The sequence below is a fragment of the Panthera onca genome, chromosome E1, assembly GCF_046562875.1.
Source record: "Panthera onca isolate mPanOnc1 chromosome E1, mPanOnc1 haplotype 2, whole genome shotgun sequence".
NCBI classification, from domain to species: domain Eukaryota; kingdom Metazoa; phylum Chordata; class Mammalia; order Carnivora; family Felidae; genus Panthera; species Panthera onca.
Window position 1 is genome coordinate 33,279,493 of NC_138352.1, and position 17,981 is coordinate 33,297,473.

At 52.8% G+C, this 17,981-nt stretch overlaps 1 protein-coding gene across 4 annotated transcripts in view; it reads right to left on the reverse strand.

The window, feature by feature from the left end:
* The window catches only part of ABR (ABR activator of RhoGEF and GTPase), a 182,802-nt gene that overhangs the window by 29,043 nt on the left and 135,778 nt on the right, over window positions 1-17,981 (reverse strand). For all 4 annotated transcript variants that reach the window (XM_060646871.3, XM_060646874.3, XM_060646872.3 and 1 more), the window contains 6 exons: window positions 14,485-14,607; window positions 14,081-14,156; window positions 13,486-13,590; window positions 12,473-12,547; window positions 9,639-9,736; window positions 9,098-9,229 (listed from right to left, as the gene is read on the reverse strand). In XM_060646871.3, coding sequence (XP_060502854.1) covers window positions 9,098-9,229; window positions 9,639-9,736; window positions 12,473-12,547; window positions 13,486-13,590; window positions 14,081-14,156; window positions 14,485-14,607 — 609 coding nt within the window. The remainder of the gene's footprint in view (window positions 1-9,097; window positions 9,230-9,638; window positions 9,737-12,472; window positions 12,548-13,485; window positions 13,591-14,080; window positions 14,157-14,484; window positions 14,608-17,981) is intronic.

The following is a 17,981-nucleotide window of genomic DNA, read 5'->3' on the forward strand; positions in this document are numbered from 1 at the left end:
TGGGCTGCAGTGAGGGGCCACGGCTGGGTCTGCAGCACCCACAGTGAGGGAGGCTGGCAGACCCCATGTGAGGTGCCCCATGTGAGCATTCATATCCACCTCAGCCCTCACTCAGGGATGTCCCTGGCAATTCCTCTACTAAGTCCTTTTCTCAGAGATCTTTTCAAAAAAATCAAAAGCAAGACCACCCAGAGACCAGTTTTTTTGATTTCTAGGAAGATAAAGTTGCAGCCTCTGCCTGCAGGGAGCTCAGCGGTTACTGAAATGTACAGTCACCTCTGTAATCTCATTTAATATTCACACGGGTTCCAGAGGAAGCACTCAAGAGGTCACCTGAGGCCACCTTGCTATTAGGTGGTGGAGCTGGGATCAAACCCAGCTCTTCCGCCTGAGTCTGGGAGCCCCCAGAGCTGGGAAGACAGCACCCCTCTTGTGGTTTGTTGAGAAGCTGGATACTCTCAGGCCCTGAATGAGTCAGTTCCCAAGGTCCTCTCTGAATTAGCTTCTCTGCTTGCCACCCACCCGAGAGGTGGGCCTAGGGAGTGGGCACCAGGCCTGCCCTCAAGGTGGCATTCCCAAGAGGGGCAGGAGGGCAAGAGGGAGATTCCAGCCTCCAGCTGTTTCCTATTGAATGCTTCCCATCTCCAGAATCCACTGGGGCAGAGTCCGCCTCCCCACATCAGGAACACCTGGGAGGCGGAGGCGGCTGAGCAGGGGTGGAACGAGAGAGGTTGGAGAAGTGTGGGGAAGTCTCTGGGTAGCGGGGCACTGGCCCTCCCAAGGTATCCCGCCCCTGGATTTCCCCCATCCTGCTGCCTGCTCTCCAAGTGTAACTGAGGCATCTGGACCAGTCTTGAGAAGTGACAGCAGGTGGGAATGAACAGCTCTGAGACGGGCAGGGGATGGGGTGGGGCAGGACAATGGCTCCAGTCCCAAGACCTCTGGGAGGAGGCAGTGTCTGAAGCAGGGAGAGGAACAGTGCTGGCACCAAACCTCCCCTGTCCCCATGTGCCTCTGGGCTGGCCTGGTGGTGGTGGCAGCAGCAAAGAGAAGAGCCCTGCGTGGGCCAGCTCTGAGAACAGCAGGCAGCAGGGATATGAAACGCAAACTCTAGAGGCAGACGCTTCCCCTGCTTGTGCACATCAGGACTGAGGCTGGGTACAGGGGAGGACTCCACCTTCTGGGGGGAAAGGCCGGAACACCATTCCCAGCATGGCCACTGCAGCATCCCAGGGGAGGGAACTGCCTAGCATTGTGGGTGCCAGGCCAGGGGTTGAGGGCTGGGGTGGTGGAATGAAAGGGAAAAGCCAGCCCCAAGGCTTTCTCATAGCTGCCCCCACACCCTTAGGTAAAACCAGGCCATTCCCAGGATCCAGGGGCCCAGCAGTGGTCAGCGCAGCCCGAAAGACGATTGGGAGAAGGTGTCAAGGACCCACATGAATGTCCCTCTGTTGATCCCACCCAGGGAGGGACCCTGGCACCTCCTGGCACCAGCCATGAAGAACCAGAGTGGGCAAGAGCTAAAAATGTCTGGGTCAACCAGGCCTCTGCCCCAGAGCCCAGGCTCCCAGAGCAATAAAACTGACATGCCTGGCCCTCCAGCAGTCAAACAGGGACAACAGACCCCTCAAGGGCCAAAGAGAGGGATGTGGGGTGGGGGAGAGCCCTTGACTCCTGCCCTAGCAGGCTCCTGACCCACGCTTACTCTGAATTTCCTCATGCTCTGCAGAGTAATTGAAACCAGAAACAACTCTGGGCCAACAATGGCCCCTTGTTCCCGGCTCCTCACTCACTTTGTGCTCTGGGCCTGACCGCACCATGCCAAGCTGAGAGCTGCACCAAGGGAAGAGCCCAGAGCTGCTCAGTCCAGGGTCCAGGCAGGGAAATCTTGGCTGCCGGGTGATAAGGGGCCTAACCTTGACCTCCCTCCAGCCTACTCTGAGGTCAGTTCATCAAAGCCGGGTCTGACCTTCATCAGCATAACAAAATAGATATGGCCTCAGCCAACCTAAGGTCTATACAGAGGGGGCCACTTGCAGGTGACAGCCTTTGGGAGGGGGTGCTGCTTGACGAGCTATACCTGGAGTCCCTGTAGGAAGGTGGAGGACAGTGTACCTGGGTACCTGGACCTCCACCCTCCAAACCTGCCAGTTTGGGCAAAGGGCTGTCATTATTAGATGAGCACGGACTCTGTGCCAGCCCTGTGCCAAGGGCTTCATGGACTTCCACATTCACTTCTCATTAGGACCCATTTTACGGATGAGAAAACAGAAAATAAAGTTAACTTACTCTGTTCTCCCAACTAATGAAAGAAGAAAGCTGAACTCTGAACCCCAGATCTGTTGGGCCTCAAAGGCCCAACGACACTGACATATCAAAATTCTCCTCTTTTCTTTACTACATGCTGAGGTCCTGTTCACTCTTCGTATCCACAGCATAGTGCCTGACAATTAGAGGGTGCTCAGTATGCAGAAAGGCATGAAGAAGCTAGTGAAAGCATGGCTCTTTCAGGGAGGCTCCTCTGAGCCTTACAACAAGCTGGTGATGAAGGCGGAGTGGGAACAGTTATCCCCATTTAACAGATGAAGAAACTGCAGCCCCCAGATAGCAGTCTTCTGACCCTCAGCGTCAGGGTCACTCCCTCCACACTCAGTACATATAAACCATGACCTAGGGAAGGGCAGAGGAGATCCGAGGAAATAAGGGTCAAGGAGACAGGGATGCCTAAATTGGGGGAAAGAAAGCCAAGAGGCAACTGTTTTAACCAGAAAAGGCTAATAGTGACCAGTTGGTCCTCCACTTGTGGGGCCCTGCTTTCTGGTAATAGCTGGAGACCAATGAGCAGTTGGCTGGGGGTGGGGAATCTTGGGTCTGGAGAGGAGGAGGCTATGAAATCTCCATCCTCAAAGACCAGGCTTTTTCTCACTTAAAAGGAAGAAAGTCTAGGGGCGCCTGGTTGGCTCAGTCGGTAGAGCATGCCACTCCTGATCTCAGGGTCGTGAATTCAAGCCCTACGTTGGGTGTGGAACCTACTTAAAATAAAATTTTTTTTTAATTAAAAAAAAAAAAAAAAAAAGGAAGAAAGTCAAAAATAACCAAAATGTCCATTGGTGGATGAGTGGATAAACAAATTGTGGTCTATGCATTCAATGTTATTCAGCATTAAAGAAGGACATTCTGGGAGGGGTACCCAGGTGATTCAGTCAGTCAAGTGTCCAACTTTGGCTCAAGTGTCCAACTTTGGTTTGTGGGTTCGAGCCCCATGTCGGGCTCTGCAGTGACAGTGTAGACCCTGCTTGGGATTCCCTCTGTCTCTGTCCTTCTCTGACCTGTGCTTTCTCTCTCTCTTTCTCTCAAAATAAATAAACTTTAAAAAAAAAAAAAAAAAAGAAAAGGAAATTCTGCGGGCCCCTGGGTGGCTCAGAGCCGCCCGCATCGGGCTCTGTGCTGACAGCTCAGAGCCTGGAGACTGCTTCGGATTCTGTGTCTCCCTCGCTCTCTGTCCCTCCCCGCTCATGCTCTCTCTCTCTCAAAAATGAATGAACATTAAAAAAGTTAGTTTAAGAAGGAAACTCTGACACATGCTACCGCATGGATAAACCTCAAAGACATTATGATTCCACTTCCATGAGGTCCCCGGAATGGTCAAAATCACAGACAAAAAAAGTAGAATGTGGTGGTTGCCAGAGGGGTTACCTTTTTTGTTTTGTTTTGTTTTTTAAAGTAAGTTCCATGCTCAACATGGAGTTTGAACTCATGACCCCAAAATCAAGAGTTGCGTGCTCTACCAACTGAGCCAGCCGGGCATCCCCTGGAAAGTTACTGTTTAATGGGTATGGTAAGTTGGGATGATGAGAAAGTTCTGGAAAAAAAAAAAAAGTTCTGGAGATGGCTGGTGGCGATGGTTGCGCAACAATGTGAATGTATCTAATGCCTCCGGGTGACACTAAAAATTATTAAAATGATAAATTTTATGGTATGTATATTTTACCACAGTTGAACAAAAAAGAGGGTCTAGATACTGTCAGATGTGCCCATCAGGGCTTTGTGTCCTAGTACTGAAGGCAGGGGACTGGCCTTCGTGACCTCCTCCTGAGTGTCATTTATAATAGCTCTGAACCCTCACAAGCTTCCAAGAGGCCAGGTCAAGAATGTTATAGAAACTATCCCCTTTCCCCTTCTGACATGGGCTCTGCACTTTGGAAGGGAAGAGGACAGAGGCAAGGCATCCTATCAGGCCTGAACTTTGCAACTGGGGGTGAAGGGCACCAGGATAGCTGGAGCCTCCTTCCTGGCCTGGGACCCTGCCCCTTCCCACCCCAGGGTCTTCAGTACTCCCAGGTGAAGCCACCTCCTACCCTGGGGTGTGTGTGTGTGGGGGGGGGGCAGAGCCAAGGGTGGGGGCTGTCGCCACGCCACGTCTGGCTGAGCTGAGGAATGGGGGTGGAGCAGGGGCATGGAGGGGCTCCTCTGGCTTAGGTAGCTTCTAGGTCTCAGACTCCTCTTTAGTCTGGAGTCAGTGGCAGGAACCGAGCTATGGGGTCCTCAGGGACAGCTCTCCCCTCAGGCCATGCCAGTCAACAAGGGCTGGGCCCTGGGAATATGCTAATCAGCCAGCGGGTAGGTCCCAGTTGGGGACAGCACATCTGGAGCCTGGAGTAGCATAGTTGGAAATAGACTGAGATAAACATATGGGAGTCCCCTGGGGCCAGGGAGCCAAGGCAGACAAAGGGGGGCCTCCTGGCTGAGAGGTTCCTCGGTTAGGCGGGGGTGGGTCCGCAAGGAGGAGGCAGGCAGTGGGGGTGGCCTGGACAGAAAATCTGGACATACTGGCCTCTTGGTTCTGGGGAACAAAGGGAGGGCTCCTGACCGTGGAAGAGGAGAAATGCACTAAGCTGGGGGTGGGGGAGGCTCCAGGAAATTTGTAGTGACAAAGGGCAGATCCCTGAGGGTCACAGACTGACACCCGCCCCATCTAAGAGCATTTTCTTTCATTCATTTGCCCAGCAGCTGACCAAGCATGACCAACGGACTGGGTCCCTGAATTTGGAGCCCCTGCTCAACCACTGTGGCTCTGTCACTCACCCTTTCTGGTCTCAGTTTCCTTCTCGGCCCAAAACAGGATTGGATTAAATGCCCCCTAGGAGTCCTCTGGCCTAAAACCCTTCTGATCTCTTCTTTCATTCATTCCTTCAATCTCCCTCTGACTTGTGTTACTCACAATCCCTCCTGCTCGGGGCAGGCAGGTTCTTTAATTTCCTGGGACACTCCCTGCACATCCCTGCCTCCCAGCATGGCCACAAAGGCCCTTTCCCCCGGAATGCCCACCCGCTCCTTTCTGCTGATCCAGAGCCTGCCCACCTTGCTAGAATAACACAGAACCTTAAAATGGCAATTCATGTGCTGGCCATTATGTAAAATGATTTTTATGAAGTATAAGATCTACTCTGGGTAATGTAATAAAAAAGGTAATTATAAAGACTACATACAGCCCCAGAAAAAAGGGAGGTAATGATATTACATGAAAATAGAAAAAATACAAAATACACACTGTGATTAAAGCTATATAAAAATTTCTATGCCTGCGGAAGGGAAAAGGCACAAAGTCGAATGGCTGTTTCAGAGGAGTGGGAGGAGGGACGGCTCGTGATTCTGTTTCAAGTCCCTTTACTATTACTGCAATTTTCCTTCTAATATAAACACTGCATTTGGAATTTTAAAAAATCCAGGGCTCTCAAATCCCCCTCACTCCACCTCCTCCTGGGAGCCTCCCCGATTCTGGCCCACGGTGGTCTTTCCTTCTTTGAATTCCTGCTGCACGCTTTTCCATCTTATTCCACAGGGAACAGCGGCAGGCAGGAGAACGTCTGCAGAGGACAGGGCTCCAGCCTGCCTCCAGTTCTGGTTCTGGTCCTGTCTCCCTCCCCAAGGGCAGCCTGGCGTTGGACAGGTCACCTACCCCTTTGGTGCCTCAGTCTTCTCATCTTTCCAACTGCGATCGCTTTCCTCTCCCACAGGGTACGTGAAGACCCCTGAGAAAACAGCTGCAAGTGCTGGGTGCTAGCTCTGGGGTGCTATCACCATCATTACTGGCATCTTGTTGTGCTCTCTTGTGGCTTGGCTCTCCGATCTTGAGGCCAGGCCCCTATGGATCTTGGAGCAGCCAGCCCATGGTGGGTACACTGCAGATAGATGGTAAGTCCCCCACCCCTGGCTCTTTTCTCTGCAGGCATGCTCATTCTGCTTCTTGCCAGGTGCACCAGGCGGTAAGCATCCCCTGCCAATGTAAAGGGACTCCAGGCTAAAGAAGGACTAGGCTCACTTTATACCATAAAGTGGGGTGCTGGGGCAGAATATCACCCTGGCTCCTTCTCTGGGCCACTAGCCATGCCAGTGCCCTGTACCCAGCCTGGGAGATTCCTTGATGGAGGCCTGGGGGATAAGGACACAGCACAGAGAGGGCATGGTTGCCCTGCACACGGTCAGCAGAGGCGACGGGCCTCAGTGTCCTCACGGGGAGGATATAATTGTCATTTTCCTCGCAGAGCTGTTGCGAGGATCAGAGGAGATCATGTTTGGGAATGTGCCTCCAAGAGCCCAAGGGCTGGACACACGTGTTGCTGATCAGTGCTGCCATTTGTCTGCCACTAAATGCTGTCCCGCACCCCCAGCCTGCTGCTCCAGATCCCCTGCCCCCACTGCCACAGCAGGCAAACTCAGAGAGAGACTCGTTTCTGAGCAAACACCTGGAGCTCAGGAAACGGAATCCCTCGCTGTTCTTTGGATGGGCTGAGTAGGAAGGGGCTTAGAAAGAAGGTGGCAGACAGGCATGGGCCTTCTCTCCCCTGCCTCTCCTTCAGGTCACCCGAATATTACCAAAGATGGCCCCTATGGCAAGGCCACCTTTAGCTCCTTCCTCAGTGCCCGCCAAAGGGGAGCAGAGCCCTGTGCCAGAGGCTGGTGCCAATTCCTTTCCTTGGACACGTGGCACAAAGGGAGGTGGGAGCAAGATGTGGGAACAGGCTGTTCTGTGGCTCCGCCGGGCCTGGCCACATGGGACTGGCTCAGCGCAGGCTTTCCACCCAGCCTGGTGATCCACAGGGGCTCCGTGGGGCATCACGGGGGAGCAGGCTTTATGAGGCATGGCGCACACTGGGCAGGACACCCCCACCCCTCCCTGACCCACGGGCAGGAGGGCAAGGCAGCTCCATAGCTGAGGGCCAAGGGCTGCGCCCTGGGGAGGAGAGGGCTGGGAGACTCCGAAGTCCTCCAGAGAATGCTGGCTCTCAGCTGGCCGCGCATAGGCCCAGGTCAGCTGGCAGTAGGAAGGTTTGTATTTCTTTTAATATCAACTCCCAGGCATTTAACATTCCTCGAAGCTTAAACACAGAAACATTTTCCTTACCAGACTGTGCTTTCTTCTCTGCCAAACATAACCTGGCTTCCTCCCCTTCCCCCAAAGCCTCCATCTGCTCCTGTCTCCAAGACGTAATGATTTATGGTGTGTTTCCCCTGGGGCTTGTGAGGCTGACAGAAACGAGGAGGAGGAGGGAAGCAATGGAGCTGGAAGTCCAGGTGGGGACGGTGCCATGGGGCCCTGGAATCTGGATTCTGGGGGGGGGGGGGGTCAGGACCCACAATGCTCACTTGAGGGGGCTGCCCTGGATACCCTTTTTAACTCTCCCATGCCACGGCCACCAATGGCCCAGGAAGCGTGGCAGTCACTTTCTTGGCTGGGTATCTCCTGGGGCTGAGCGGGCCAGCCCCAAACCCCTTCCCCGCCTGTCCCTCCGGCCAGCCCAGGGATATGGAGATGGGGCCCCCACCCCTTATGCCTGCAGGAAGTGGGTTCTGAATTTACAGCCCTCTCTCTCATCTAAATTAATGAAGGACTGGCTTGTGGTTGCCTGGCAGCCCAGTTTCCCTGGTGACAGTGCTGAAAAGCAGGTCCCACAGCATCAGGAACGGACATGCACAGGAACACGGGCGACAGGAGGCAGATGGCCGGGCCCCCACCGAATAATGCCATTCCCCTGTTCTAACACTGAGGTGCAATAGGTGGGAGAAGGAAGAGGCCCATATGGGTCCCCAAAGGGCACTACCGCCAAGAACTTTACCCAGCCAAAGCCAGATACCAATCTCTGCAGCCTCAACAGGGCAGCAGAGAACAAACACTTCCTTTGAAAAAGCACCATTCAGCCCCCCCTCCCCCATCACACCTGGGGCAATTAAGCTCAGAGCACCTAATGCCCATGGGCTCTGTCCCAGTGCTAGTTACTGCTTCCCTTGATTTCGTGGTCACAGAATCCACCCCCAACAAGGCCACTTGTGTCCTAAACAGAAGGTGCCAGATGGAGTATGGATGGCTCCATGCTGAATGTCATCCCTCCAAACCTGCATCCTCTTAATAGGTGAATGAATAGCAGCCATCTTCAAAACTGGCAGAATGTTCCAGAGACACAGGCTGCAAATAAACAAGGCTTTCAAGAAACACAGCTGAGGCACATATACTCTTACCCTGACTCAGGACCTGGCCCTACCAATACCCACAGAACCTACCCGAAGCCAATGAACTCCTGGCATGAGTAAGGCCCAGCAGCCCTAGCAACAAGTGGGAGACCAGCCCCCAGCAAGCCAGCTGGGTCCTAAGCCCTTCCAGCTTAGTGGCAAATGCTCAGGGTCTCACTCCTCCTATGCCAGACATTGCTAATCAAACACAGCATTCATGGATGCAATATAGCCTCAGAATCCTTCTCAGCACAATGTTCCTGGGAAAAGCCACCAGCAGATCAGAGTGGAGATGTGACAACCAAGGTAGGAGTCATCTCTCCAGCCCACCATGCAGGAGTGTGTGTGATGTGCCTGAGCCAGCCGTGAAGCCCAAGGAAGCAGGCACACGTGGGCTTCTGGAGCCATCTCCAGCAGGGGAGAACAACCACCTTGGGGAACTTTTCTCAAACCAGCTTTAGACCCAAGTCACAAAGGGCCAAGCACTTTAGCCAAGAGGGCAGGTAGGAAGGACTCCTTCCCAGTGGCACTGCCTCTTGGCAGTTTCCAGAGCCCTGCCTCGGTGCCCTGGCCGCGCCCGGACCCTCACCTGGATCTGTCCTTTGCCCATGATCTTGTCCACGATCTCGTTGTTGTCCTTGTTGACCTTGGTCTTGTCATAGCACTTTTCGTAGCACAGGATCCTCAGGGACTGGGAGCCCTCCAGCTCAATCTCAAACTCCTGGGGAAAGATGGTACCACGATCCTGAACTTCCAAAGCTGAGACACAAAGCTTCCTGGCAGGTGGGGGCCCCAAACTTGCAAGGTGAGAAAGGGGTGAGGGGGGCCCATGAGGAGCACATTGCAAGGCATGGAGGAACTTCCTCTCTTTCTGGAGCTCCAGAGGCCTCCAAATTCACTGATGAGGTGGAGTTTGGGCCTGAGCTAAAAACCCCATGTCTAGACGTAAACACGGTATCAGACACCAAATGAGCAGGGAGTGGAGAGCAGAGGGGTTGGAGAGAGAGAATTCGCCAAACCAACAGGCTCGGCCACCCCCAGCCAACAGGAGGTGAGCACGGGGAGTGGGGTGGGCACAGCTGGTGATAAGCTCAGGGGTCCCTGTGGGGACACCAGCCCCCTCCACTCACCTCATCCCATTTGGGCTCTGTCGTGTCCCGGAACACCCTGGTTTTGGCTTTGCTGACAAAATAGCCAAAGGAATCCACCTCCAGGGTGCAGTACAGGTCTGCAGTGGGGACAGGCAGAGACACATCAAAGTGAGGTCTGAGACTCAGGACCTCGGGAGGGAAAGGGGGATAAATGCCTCTGTCCCTCCCAGCGTTCCTGCAGGGCAGCCCTCAGTGTTCCCCTTTCCACTTCTCTGCCCTCTTCTTAGGTGGCTCTGCCCCTCCCGCCTCATTCACCACCCTCCAGCTACACTGGCCTCCTCCCTCCAATGTGCCCAGCTGCTCTCACCTGAGGGCCCTTGCACTTGCAGTCCTTCATCCCTGATCCTGGCTTGGCTGCCTCATCCCCACGAAACCCATGGCCGAGGTCTTCACTGACCACGCAAACTGAAGAAGCTCCCCTCTCCCGTCCCCCTCCCCGCTGATCCCACGTTCGTCAACAGGGCATCTGGCATTGGAGGTGGGAGGCTCTGGAGGGCATTTGGCCCCTGGGCGCTGTAAATCTGGAGCAACCCCCACTCGCTGTGACAAACCCAAAACGCCCCTCCCCGCCTTCCAAAAGCTCGGTTTGTTTTCTTCATAGCACTCGACTTTAACTCAAGTTATCTTTCTGCCCGTCTGTCTCCCCTCACTACATCGACACCACACAGGCAGAAGCGTGGTCCTCCTAGCCACCAGTGTACCCTCGGCACCAAGGACAGGGCCTGCACAGAGTAGGCACACTGTGAGTATTTGCGGGATGAATGAATGAATGAAGCTCTTACCACCACCCCAAGTGCTTCAGGTGACAAAGTGGTGGAGGGCTGGGGTGGGAGGAAGGGGAGTTTTCCCTAGTGTTTCCACCTTGAACTGTGGCCTTTAAGGCTGAAAATCTTCTCCCCTCCACTCTGAGATCCAGCTGATGCGGCCACAACACTGGGTAGCCACCCCAGGCACTCTGCAAATCCACAGACTCCCTCTGGGGCTCAGACCCTGGCACCCCTCCCCCTCCATGGGACCTGTCAAGGTTGTTTCCCAGGGTAAATGGTGCTTTGGAGGTGCTTTGGGGGTATTAGAGCCAATCCTCTGACTTGTGAATCAAGGGGCAGAGGTCAGAGGGGGGACATACATGCCCCTCCCAGGCCCCCGTTAAAGGGCTTTCCTCAGAAAGGAGAGAGGATGGGGCTGCCCCCGAGTTGTCTCTGGCCGGGTGTGATGCAGACCAGATATAGCTGGGTATCAGAGCACACTGGAATGTGGGCACGGATTAAAGCAGGAATCACGATGGTGTCTACATCCCAGGCCTGACAGGGCAGATGTAATGAACTTATTAGGACAAAGAGCCATGGTTGAAGATTCATGGGGCCTAACCCTGCGGACTTAGAGTGAACACGTGAGTGGCTCAGGAGGCCGGTAGAGGGAGGAGGTGGGGACAATCTGGAGGTCAGGAGAGGTTTTGTAGCAGCTCACCTCGTGTCTAACAGCCCTGACCCAGTTTGGGAGGCAGAACATCTATCTGCCCTTGGAGAGCGGGCCACTCTCCCCCAATAAGCTGGCTCCCCGGGGCCCACGCTAGCAAACAGGGAGCAGAGAGACAGGGTGAGGCACCTGGGCAGTGTGGGTCATAGACTCAGGTGTATGTAACAGTCCTAAGGAGCTTACTCACTGGGAATATTCCCGGGCAGCTTCCCGGACCCTCCCCAGAACCCTGGGGAGTCTGTGTGTCTGGGGAGGGTCCAGGAAGCTGCCATGTGTACAAGCACAGCTTGAGTGATAAGTGACGTGGTCCTGGCCATACTGAGAAAAACCCTTCTCTAAAGCAAAAAATAGGCGTGTTGCTAAATGGGAATGATATCAGTGACCTCCGAGGGACGTCGAGGATCACAGCAGAAAATCCACTTGAAAGGGCTCTGAACATGCCAAGGCATGTCCACACGCTGGCCACATTGGAGTTTTCTCCAGCATCTAGCAAGGTGCCCAGGCGCGGTAGTAAGCTACCCCATGAACTTCACAGTAAATGTTTATCAAATGGCTGGCTGTGAGCCAACGCCACATTTTCTGTGTGATGTGCCACAGGGAGAGAGGCACAGGACACACCTCCCCACTGCCACAGAGAAAGAGAAGGGGGGGGGGCGGGAAGGGGTGGGTGAAGAGGAGAGGAGTCAGGAGCCTTGGGGTTCTGACCCTCTGTGATGTTAAGTCCCTTTAATCTCTCTGTGACTCAGTTTTCTCATCTGGCAAATGGGGAGAAACAATCAGGTGCCTAACTGGCTCACAAATTCCTATGGGGAAAAGTTAGATAAAAAAGTGTAATTGTATTTTGTCAAACACTAAGATCTGCACAGATTTAGTAGATGGTGATAAAGAAGGCAGAAAAGGGATGGGTGTGCCAGTGCATGCACGGTCATATTTAAGCCTGCTCTTAGGTCAGTATTAATGAGGATGTTTGCCTTTTATGGAGAAAGAAGTTGGGGCTCTGAGAGGTTAAAAGACTTGCCCAAGGTCACATAGCTTATAACTGGCAGAGATGGGGTTAGAGCCCAGGATTTCAGGCACCTAGGGGCTGGGGAGAGCTTAAGAAAGAGCAGATCTTGGAGACACAGGGCAGCCAAGAGGAGCTGGTTCCTGACCGTCAGGGGAATGAATGGCCACCCACCCACATGTCAAGGCAGCTGGCAGGCCCCCAGCGTGGGGCAGGCCAGAGCAGGGTAAGTGGGCAGCGGAAGGCCCCATGCAATGGGTCCACAGGGACTTCTCATGAATGGATGAGCAATGGCTCTCTGCTCTCCCTAGGGCTGGGGTTCAGGGGCACTTACTGGCTGACTGCTTAAACCCCTTGGCGGAGTGGACGATGACATGGAGGAAGCCATAGAGTCCTGGAGACTCATCGTCTGTAAGAGAGGAAAGCCCGCAGGGTAGGGGGTGGTGAGAGGCCTGCTTCAGCCCCTTCTCACCCCAGGCTGGCAGGAAGGCACAGAGGGTGGGAGACAGTTGAAGCCTTGGTCTTGCAGCACCACCTGGTGGCTGGATGAAGGTTTCCAGAGCCCACAGCTTCCTGGAATGTGAGCTGGTAGCGCTTCTCCCTCTACAGAGCCCGGAAGGCCAATCCACATCTTCCCTACTGGGCCAGGGATTTCATACTATTCCCCAGGGGCACTTTTCCTCCGGCTCTGAATCCTGCCTATCCCATGGCTGTCCTCCGCAGTGTCGCCTTTCAAAGTGAAAATTAACCACTATAAGTCAGCCTCCTCTTGGGACAGGAGGCAGATGACCCCCATATGGGGAGGACAGTCTGCCTTCAAAACCCCTTCCACAAGGTGCACCCCCTCCCAGCACCCACAAACAACCAGATACCACCCATTCTGGGCCAGCCCGGATCACAGCTCTCTCCTGCTCCAAAACCTCCTGCAGGCTCCACGGCTTGAACAAACGTCTTTGCTTGGCATTCAAGGCCTTCCGAGATCTGGTCCCTGGAAGCTTCTGACATTATTTCTCATACACTAATCCATCTACGCTTTCCCCCTCCACTGCCATCACATGTCATGCTTCAGTCTTTTGCTTCCATTTTCTGACTACCTCATGAACATATTAACAACATGATTCCAGTATATGATGGTGCCAGATCCTTCTCTCAAGCCAGAGGGGGCCAGTGATGAATTGAGACCATCTGGGAACTCAGTAGAGAACAACCCCTATTCAAGCTCTCTGTGTACCTGGCAACTGAGTCGTTACAGCCACGTGTCTGGCTAGGTCCTTACGGAAGTTTCCAGCAATGCCCCGGGGGCTAGGACCTGCTGATAAGGCAGGAACCTTGGGTTCCAGATCTTACCGTCTTTATTGCTGGTGACAGGAATGTTGTGTACAGTCCTAAGTTTGAAACAGGATCCCGTGAGCACCTGGAGCTCCACTGAGCTCAGGACAAAGGCCTGGAGATCTGTAGGAGGAGCCAAGAGGAAAATGTCGTCACAGATCCACCAGGACCTGCTGCTCTTCTCTAGGGGCTACTGAAGGAAAAAAGCTTAGCTCTAGGGGCAGAGTGGGTCATTGGAAGGGAGGGAAAGACTTGCAGACACTCACATGGGAGCAGTCATAGGTGCTGCCAGCGGGTAGGGATGAGAGAATCTAACTGAAAAAGCTCGAGAATGTGTGTATGAGATAGCGAGAGCAAGAGAAAGAGAGATAGACAAGCCTGGGCCCCGAGTCCAGTCCTGTTGCTAATTCACTGTGTGCTTTAAATAAATCACTTAAGTCCTTTGGGCCTCAAGTGGTCAGTAGCATCAATTAAGTGCCACCTGCCCTGGCACCTTGCAGAGTGACTGTGAGGGCCAAGGAGGAAACCCTGGACATGAAAGTGCATGGAAATGCAAAAGGCCACTGTTGCCATGGATACCATCAGAGCAGTGTAGAGTGGGGCGGGACTTTACCCTTCTTCTGTAGCTTCTGAATTGCTTCTCTCCACTCTGACCTCTCATAGTCCGAGGACAGTAGAAACAGGTAGCTCTGAAGAGAGGAGACGAGAAGTCAATGGGGTGGCCATGTGGCCAAGCACATTCCTGGTTCCTTCTTACCCAGGCACCCCTAGGTTTGGAGAAGGTGGCAGCTGGGAGGAGAGTCTCCTTTCCTGGAAGCCCAGTGACAGGAGTGGCAGTGCCAGTGATGGCCAGCAGGGGGCACTGGCTCCATACCAGCTGGGAGTTGTTGCACCTTCCTTGGGAATCCCGCCTAAGTGCCTGACTCCCACCACAGGTCATGGACAGGAGCCCTAGAGAATGGCAGCCCTGGACCAAGGAAGGGGGTTGCTTCTGTCCCATCCCCACCCCTCCCTGACCTTTCCATTCCGATTGTGGATCCGAAATGGGATCGTGGGGGAGTTGAGCAGCAGCAAGAACTCGTTCTCAAACATCTTCTTTTTCAGGCGCTCGATGGCCCGGCTCTGTCCTTTGTTGGCTTTCTGTGGGGGGATGGAGGGCACGGATGGTTTCCCTCACACACTCCACTCTGCACTCAGCATCTCTAAGCACAACACTCCCTTGTGCATTAGTCGTGTCTTTTTCTTTTTTATATTTTATGATGCTTTGACATCTTGGGAGGCCTAGCTGGCCAGGAAGAAAACTACCCCTCCCTTAGAAATCAGGCCAGCTGATCCCTAAGATAGTAAATGACTCCTCTGTGTGCAGACCTTCCATATACAAACCAACCAGCCCTGAGTTCATACCCCCAACACCTCCTTTATCTAACTCTCACCATGCCAATATTCCTCTGCCTTAAATAACCCAGGGCCAGATAGCACACAACTAGAGACCACCCTATAGCCCAGATCCTGCTGACGTTTTTCCAACTCTCAGTCCTAAGGAGTTGCCCCTGCCTTGCTTTCTTTCCCTGTGGGAAACACGATACAGGCCCTGAGCCATGCTTTCCCCAGAGGTCTTCAGCATCCTGACCAAACCTGGTGCTTCCCCTGTGGCCTGTGTGGTATGACATGCCCCCTCCTCTTGGAAGCTCTAGGTCTTAAGAATCTTCTTTTAGTGCCATTAGCCCATCCATGTCATCACTCAGTCATCTCTAGAAATCAGATCCTGGGCACCATCAAGATACTCTGCTTAAGGGGCATCTGGGTGGCTCAGTCGGTTGGGCGTCCAACTTCGGCTCAGGTCATGATCTCATGGCTCGTGGGTTCAAGCCCTGCTTTGGGCTTTGTGCTGACAGCTCAGAGCCTGGAGCCTGCTTCGCATTCTGTGTCTCCCTTTCTCTCTGCCCCTCCCCTGCTCATGCTCTGTCTCTCAAAAATAAACCTTAAAAAAAAAAAAGATACCCTCCTTAAAAACTTCAGACACCTTTCAGCAAAAAGCCCCAACTGCTGGACTGGCACTCGGGGCCTCCCAGGGCTGGGCTCTGGCCTCCATGCGCAGCTGAATATCCCACCACACCCCACCTTGCACCCCCCACCTCAGCTGCACGGTATTATTATTCCCTATTCTTTAACAAGCCATTATGTCTCAGCCCATGCTGTCTCCTCCAGCTTTTCAAGTTTGTATTTCATGAAGGATCCCTTCCGTCTTATTAACTGTGGTTATGCTCCACATTTCCGTTCTGGCACTGCCCTCAAGCTCCTCAGTTAGAATTCATCTCTGTGGCATTTTCTTACCCACTAGACTAGCAAAAATGGCAACAACTGCTCATAGCCAGTGTTATGACAGTGTGGGGAGACAGTGACTCTCACACATTGCAGGGAAGGGGGTGGGGGGGTTGGTACATAATCAGATGCAACCTTTTCAGAGGTAAATGTGGCAATTAGTGCAAGCCCTCTGTCCCAGCCATCCCACTTGTAAGGAATCTACCAGAGAGAAATAGGAGTGCAGTCAGGTTTACTGCAGTCTTGCCAGTTGAGAGTAAAATATCACATGCGTCCTTGTGCAGTCAAGCAACAGAATACAATAGGATTGCAGCTGGGGCACCTGGGTCACTCAATGGGTTAAGCGTCCAACTCTTGATTTCTGCTCACGTCATGATCTCACGGTTCATGAGTTCGAGCCCCGAGTCGGGCCCTGTGCTGACGGCTGACAGTATGGAGCCTGTTTAGGATTCTCTCTCTCCCTCCCCTACACTCTTGCTCTCTCTCAAAAATAAATAAACATCTGGGGCGCCTGGGTGGCGCAGTCGGTTAAGCGTCCGACTTCAGCCAGGTCACGATCTCACGGTCCATGAGTTCGAGCCCCGCGTCAGGCTCTGGGCGGATGGCTCGGAGCCTGGAGCCTGTTTCTGATTCTGTGTCTCCCTCTCTCTCTGCCCCTCCCCCGTTCATGCTCTGTCTCTCTCTGTCCCCAAAATAAATAAAAAAACGTTGAAAAAAAAATTAAAAAATAAATAAATAAATAAATAAATAAACATTAAAAGAATAGGATACAGCTGTTAAAAAGAATCTGCTAGGTCCAAAAAGCTCTAAGACACACCATTAAGTGAAAAGCTTAAGTTGCAAAATGGCACATTGTAGTCTGGTCTCATTACAAAAAACATACTACACACCCGTAAAAGCAGAGAAGAGTCTAGAAGAACACACCTTAAACTGCTGACAATGGGGGGTGGGTGCTAATCTGTTACACTTTGTACACTTCAGTATTGTATTTCTTGTTACAATAAGCCAGTGTTACATTGGTGATTAGAACAAAAACAAGTTTTTTAAAAAGTATTATTAAAAGAATAAATCATTGCTTCTGTGACTCAGAGAACAACAATGTGCTTCCCCAGGGACTCTCCTCATATTGTGTCACATGCTGACGTCAGTAATGGGTAAGACAAGGAACTCTGTGAGAGGTATCTGGCACACCCCTGCAGCCAGCGGCCAGTGGAGCTCAGCAAGTGTACCTTCAACTGAGTAGAAGGCCACATCTGTGCACCTGGTGCAGGAGGGAGAGGACAAAGTCCACCATCAACCAGGACCAGGATGCCCCGGGGTGGGGCTTGGCCATTCAGGAGGAGGACACCTGTGCCCCTTCTGAGGAGACGTGCCTGCATCACACCCCCAGTCCTAGGTCATCTCTCTGACCCAGGCACGCCTGGGGTCATTACTGTGGTCTTCCTCTCATTCAAAGAGGGATGTCTAAGCTGAAAGTATTCTTAGAAGCCATCTGGTCATGGATTCCTCAATAACTGTTTATGAAGCATCTATTATGTGCTAAGTCCTAGGGACCTAGAACTGAAGAAAACAGTGCCCTGGCTAGAGTTCAAATTCAAGTGGGGAAAAGAGAAAGCAGCCAGTGAAATTATGATTCAGGACCAATAAAGCAAAACAAAGGGGCAAACACCAGGAGCCGGAAAGCAAGGCACCCAACCTAGACTGCAATGGGTACATATCAGGGAAGACTCTTCGGGAGGTGAGGCCTAAGCCAAGTCACTGGGCGAGGAGAGGAAACCAGGCCAACCAACCAAGCCTCTCCATGCCTTTCGTGACATTCACCGGGAAGGCTCCTTCTAGGGGGGCTTTCCTCCAGCCATTGTTTTCAAATATATGAATTGAAGGCTATACATTTGCCTCTAAAGAGTGCTTTGGCCACATCCATGGGGTTTGATATGAGTGCTTTCATTTTCATGCAGTTCTAAACATTTTGTAGTGTCGATTTGACTTCCTTTTCACCTTGAAAGTTTTAATTTTCTAGGCATTTACTTAACTGTATTCTACTTGTTGATTTCTAATTTTGCTTCACTGTGGTCTGTGAACACGACCAGTAGGCCATCAATTTTTTTAGGGATACCTGGCTGGCTCAGTTGGTGGAGCATGTGACTCTTGATCTTGGGATTGGGAGTTCAAGCCCCATGTTGGGCGTAGAG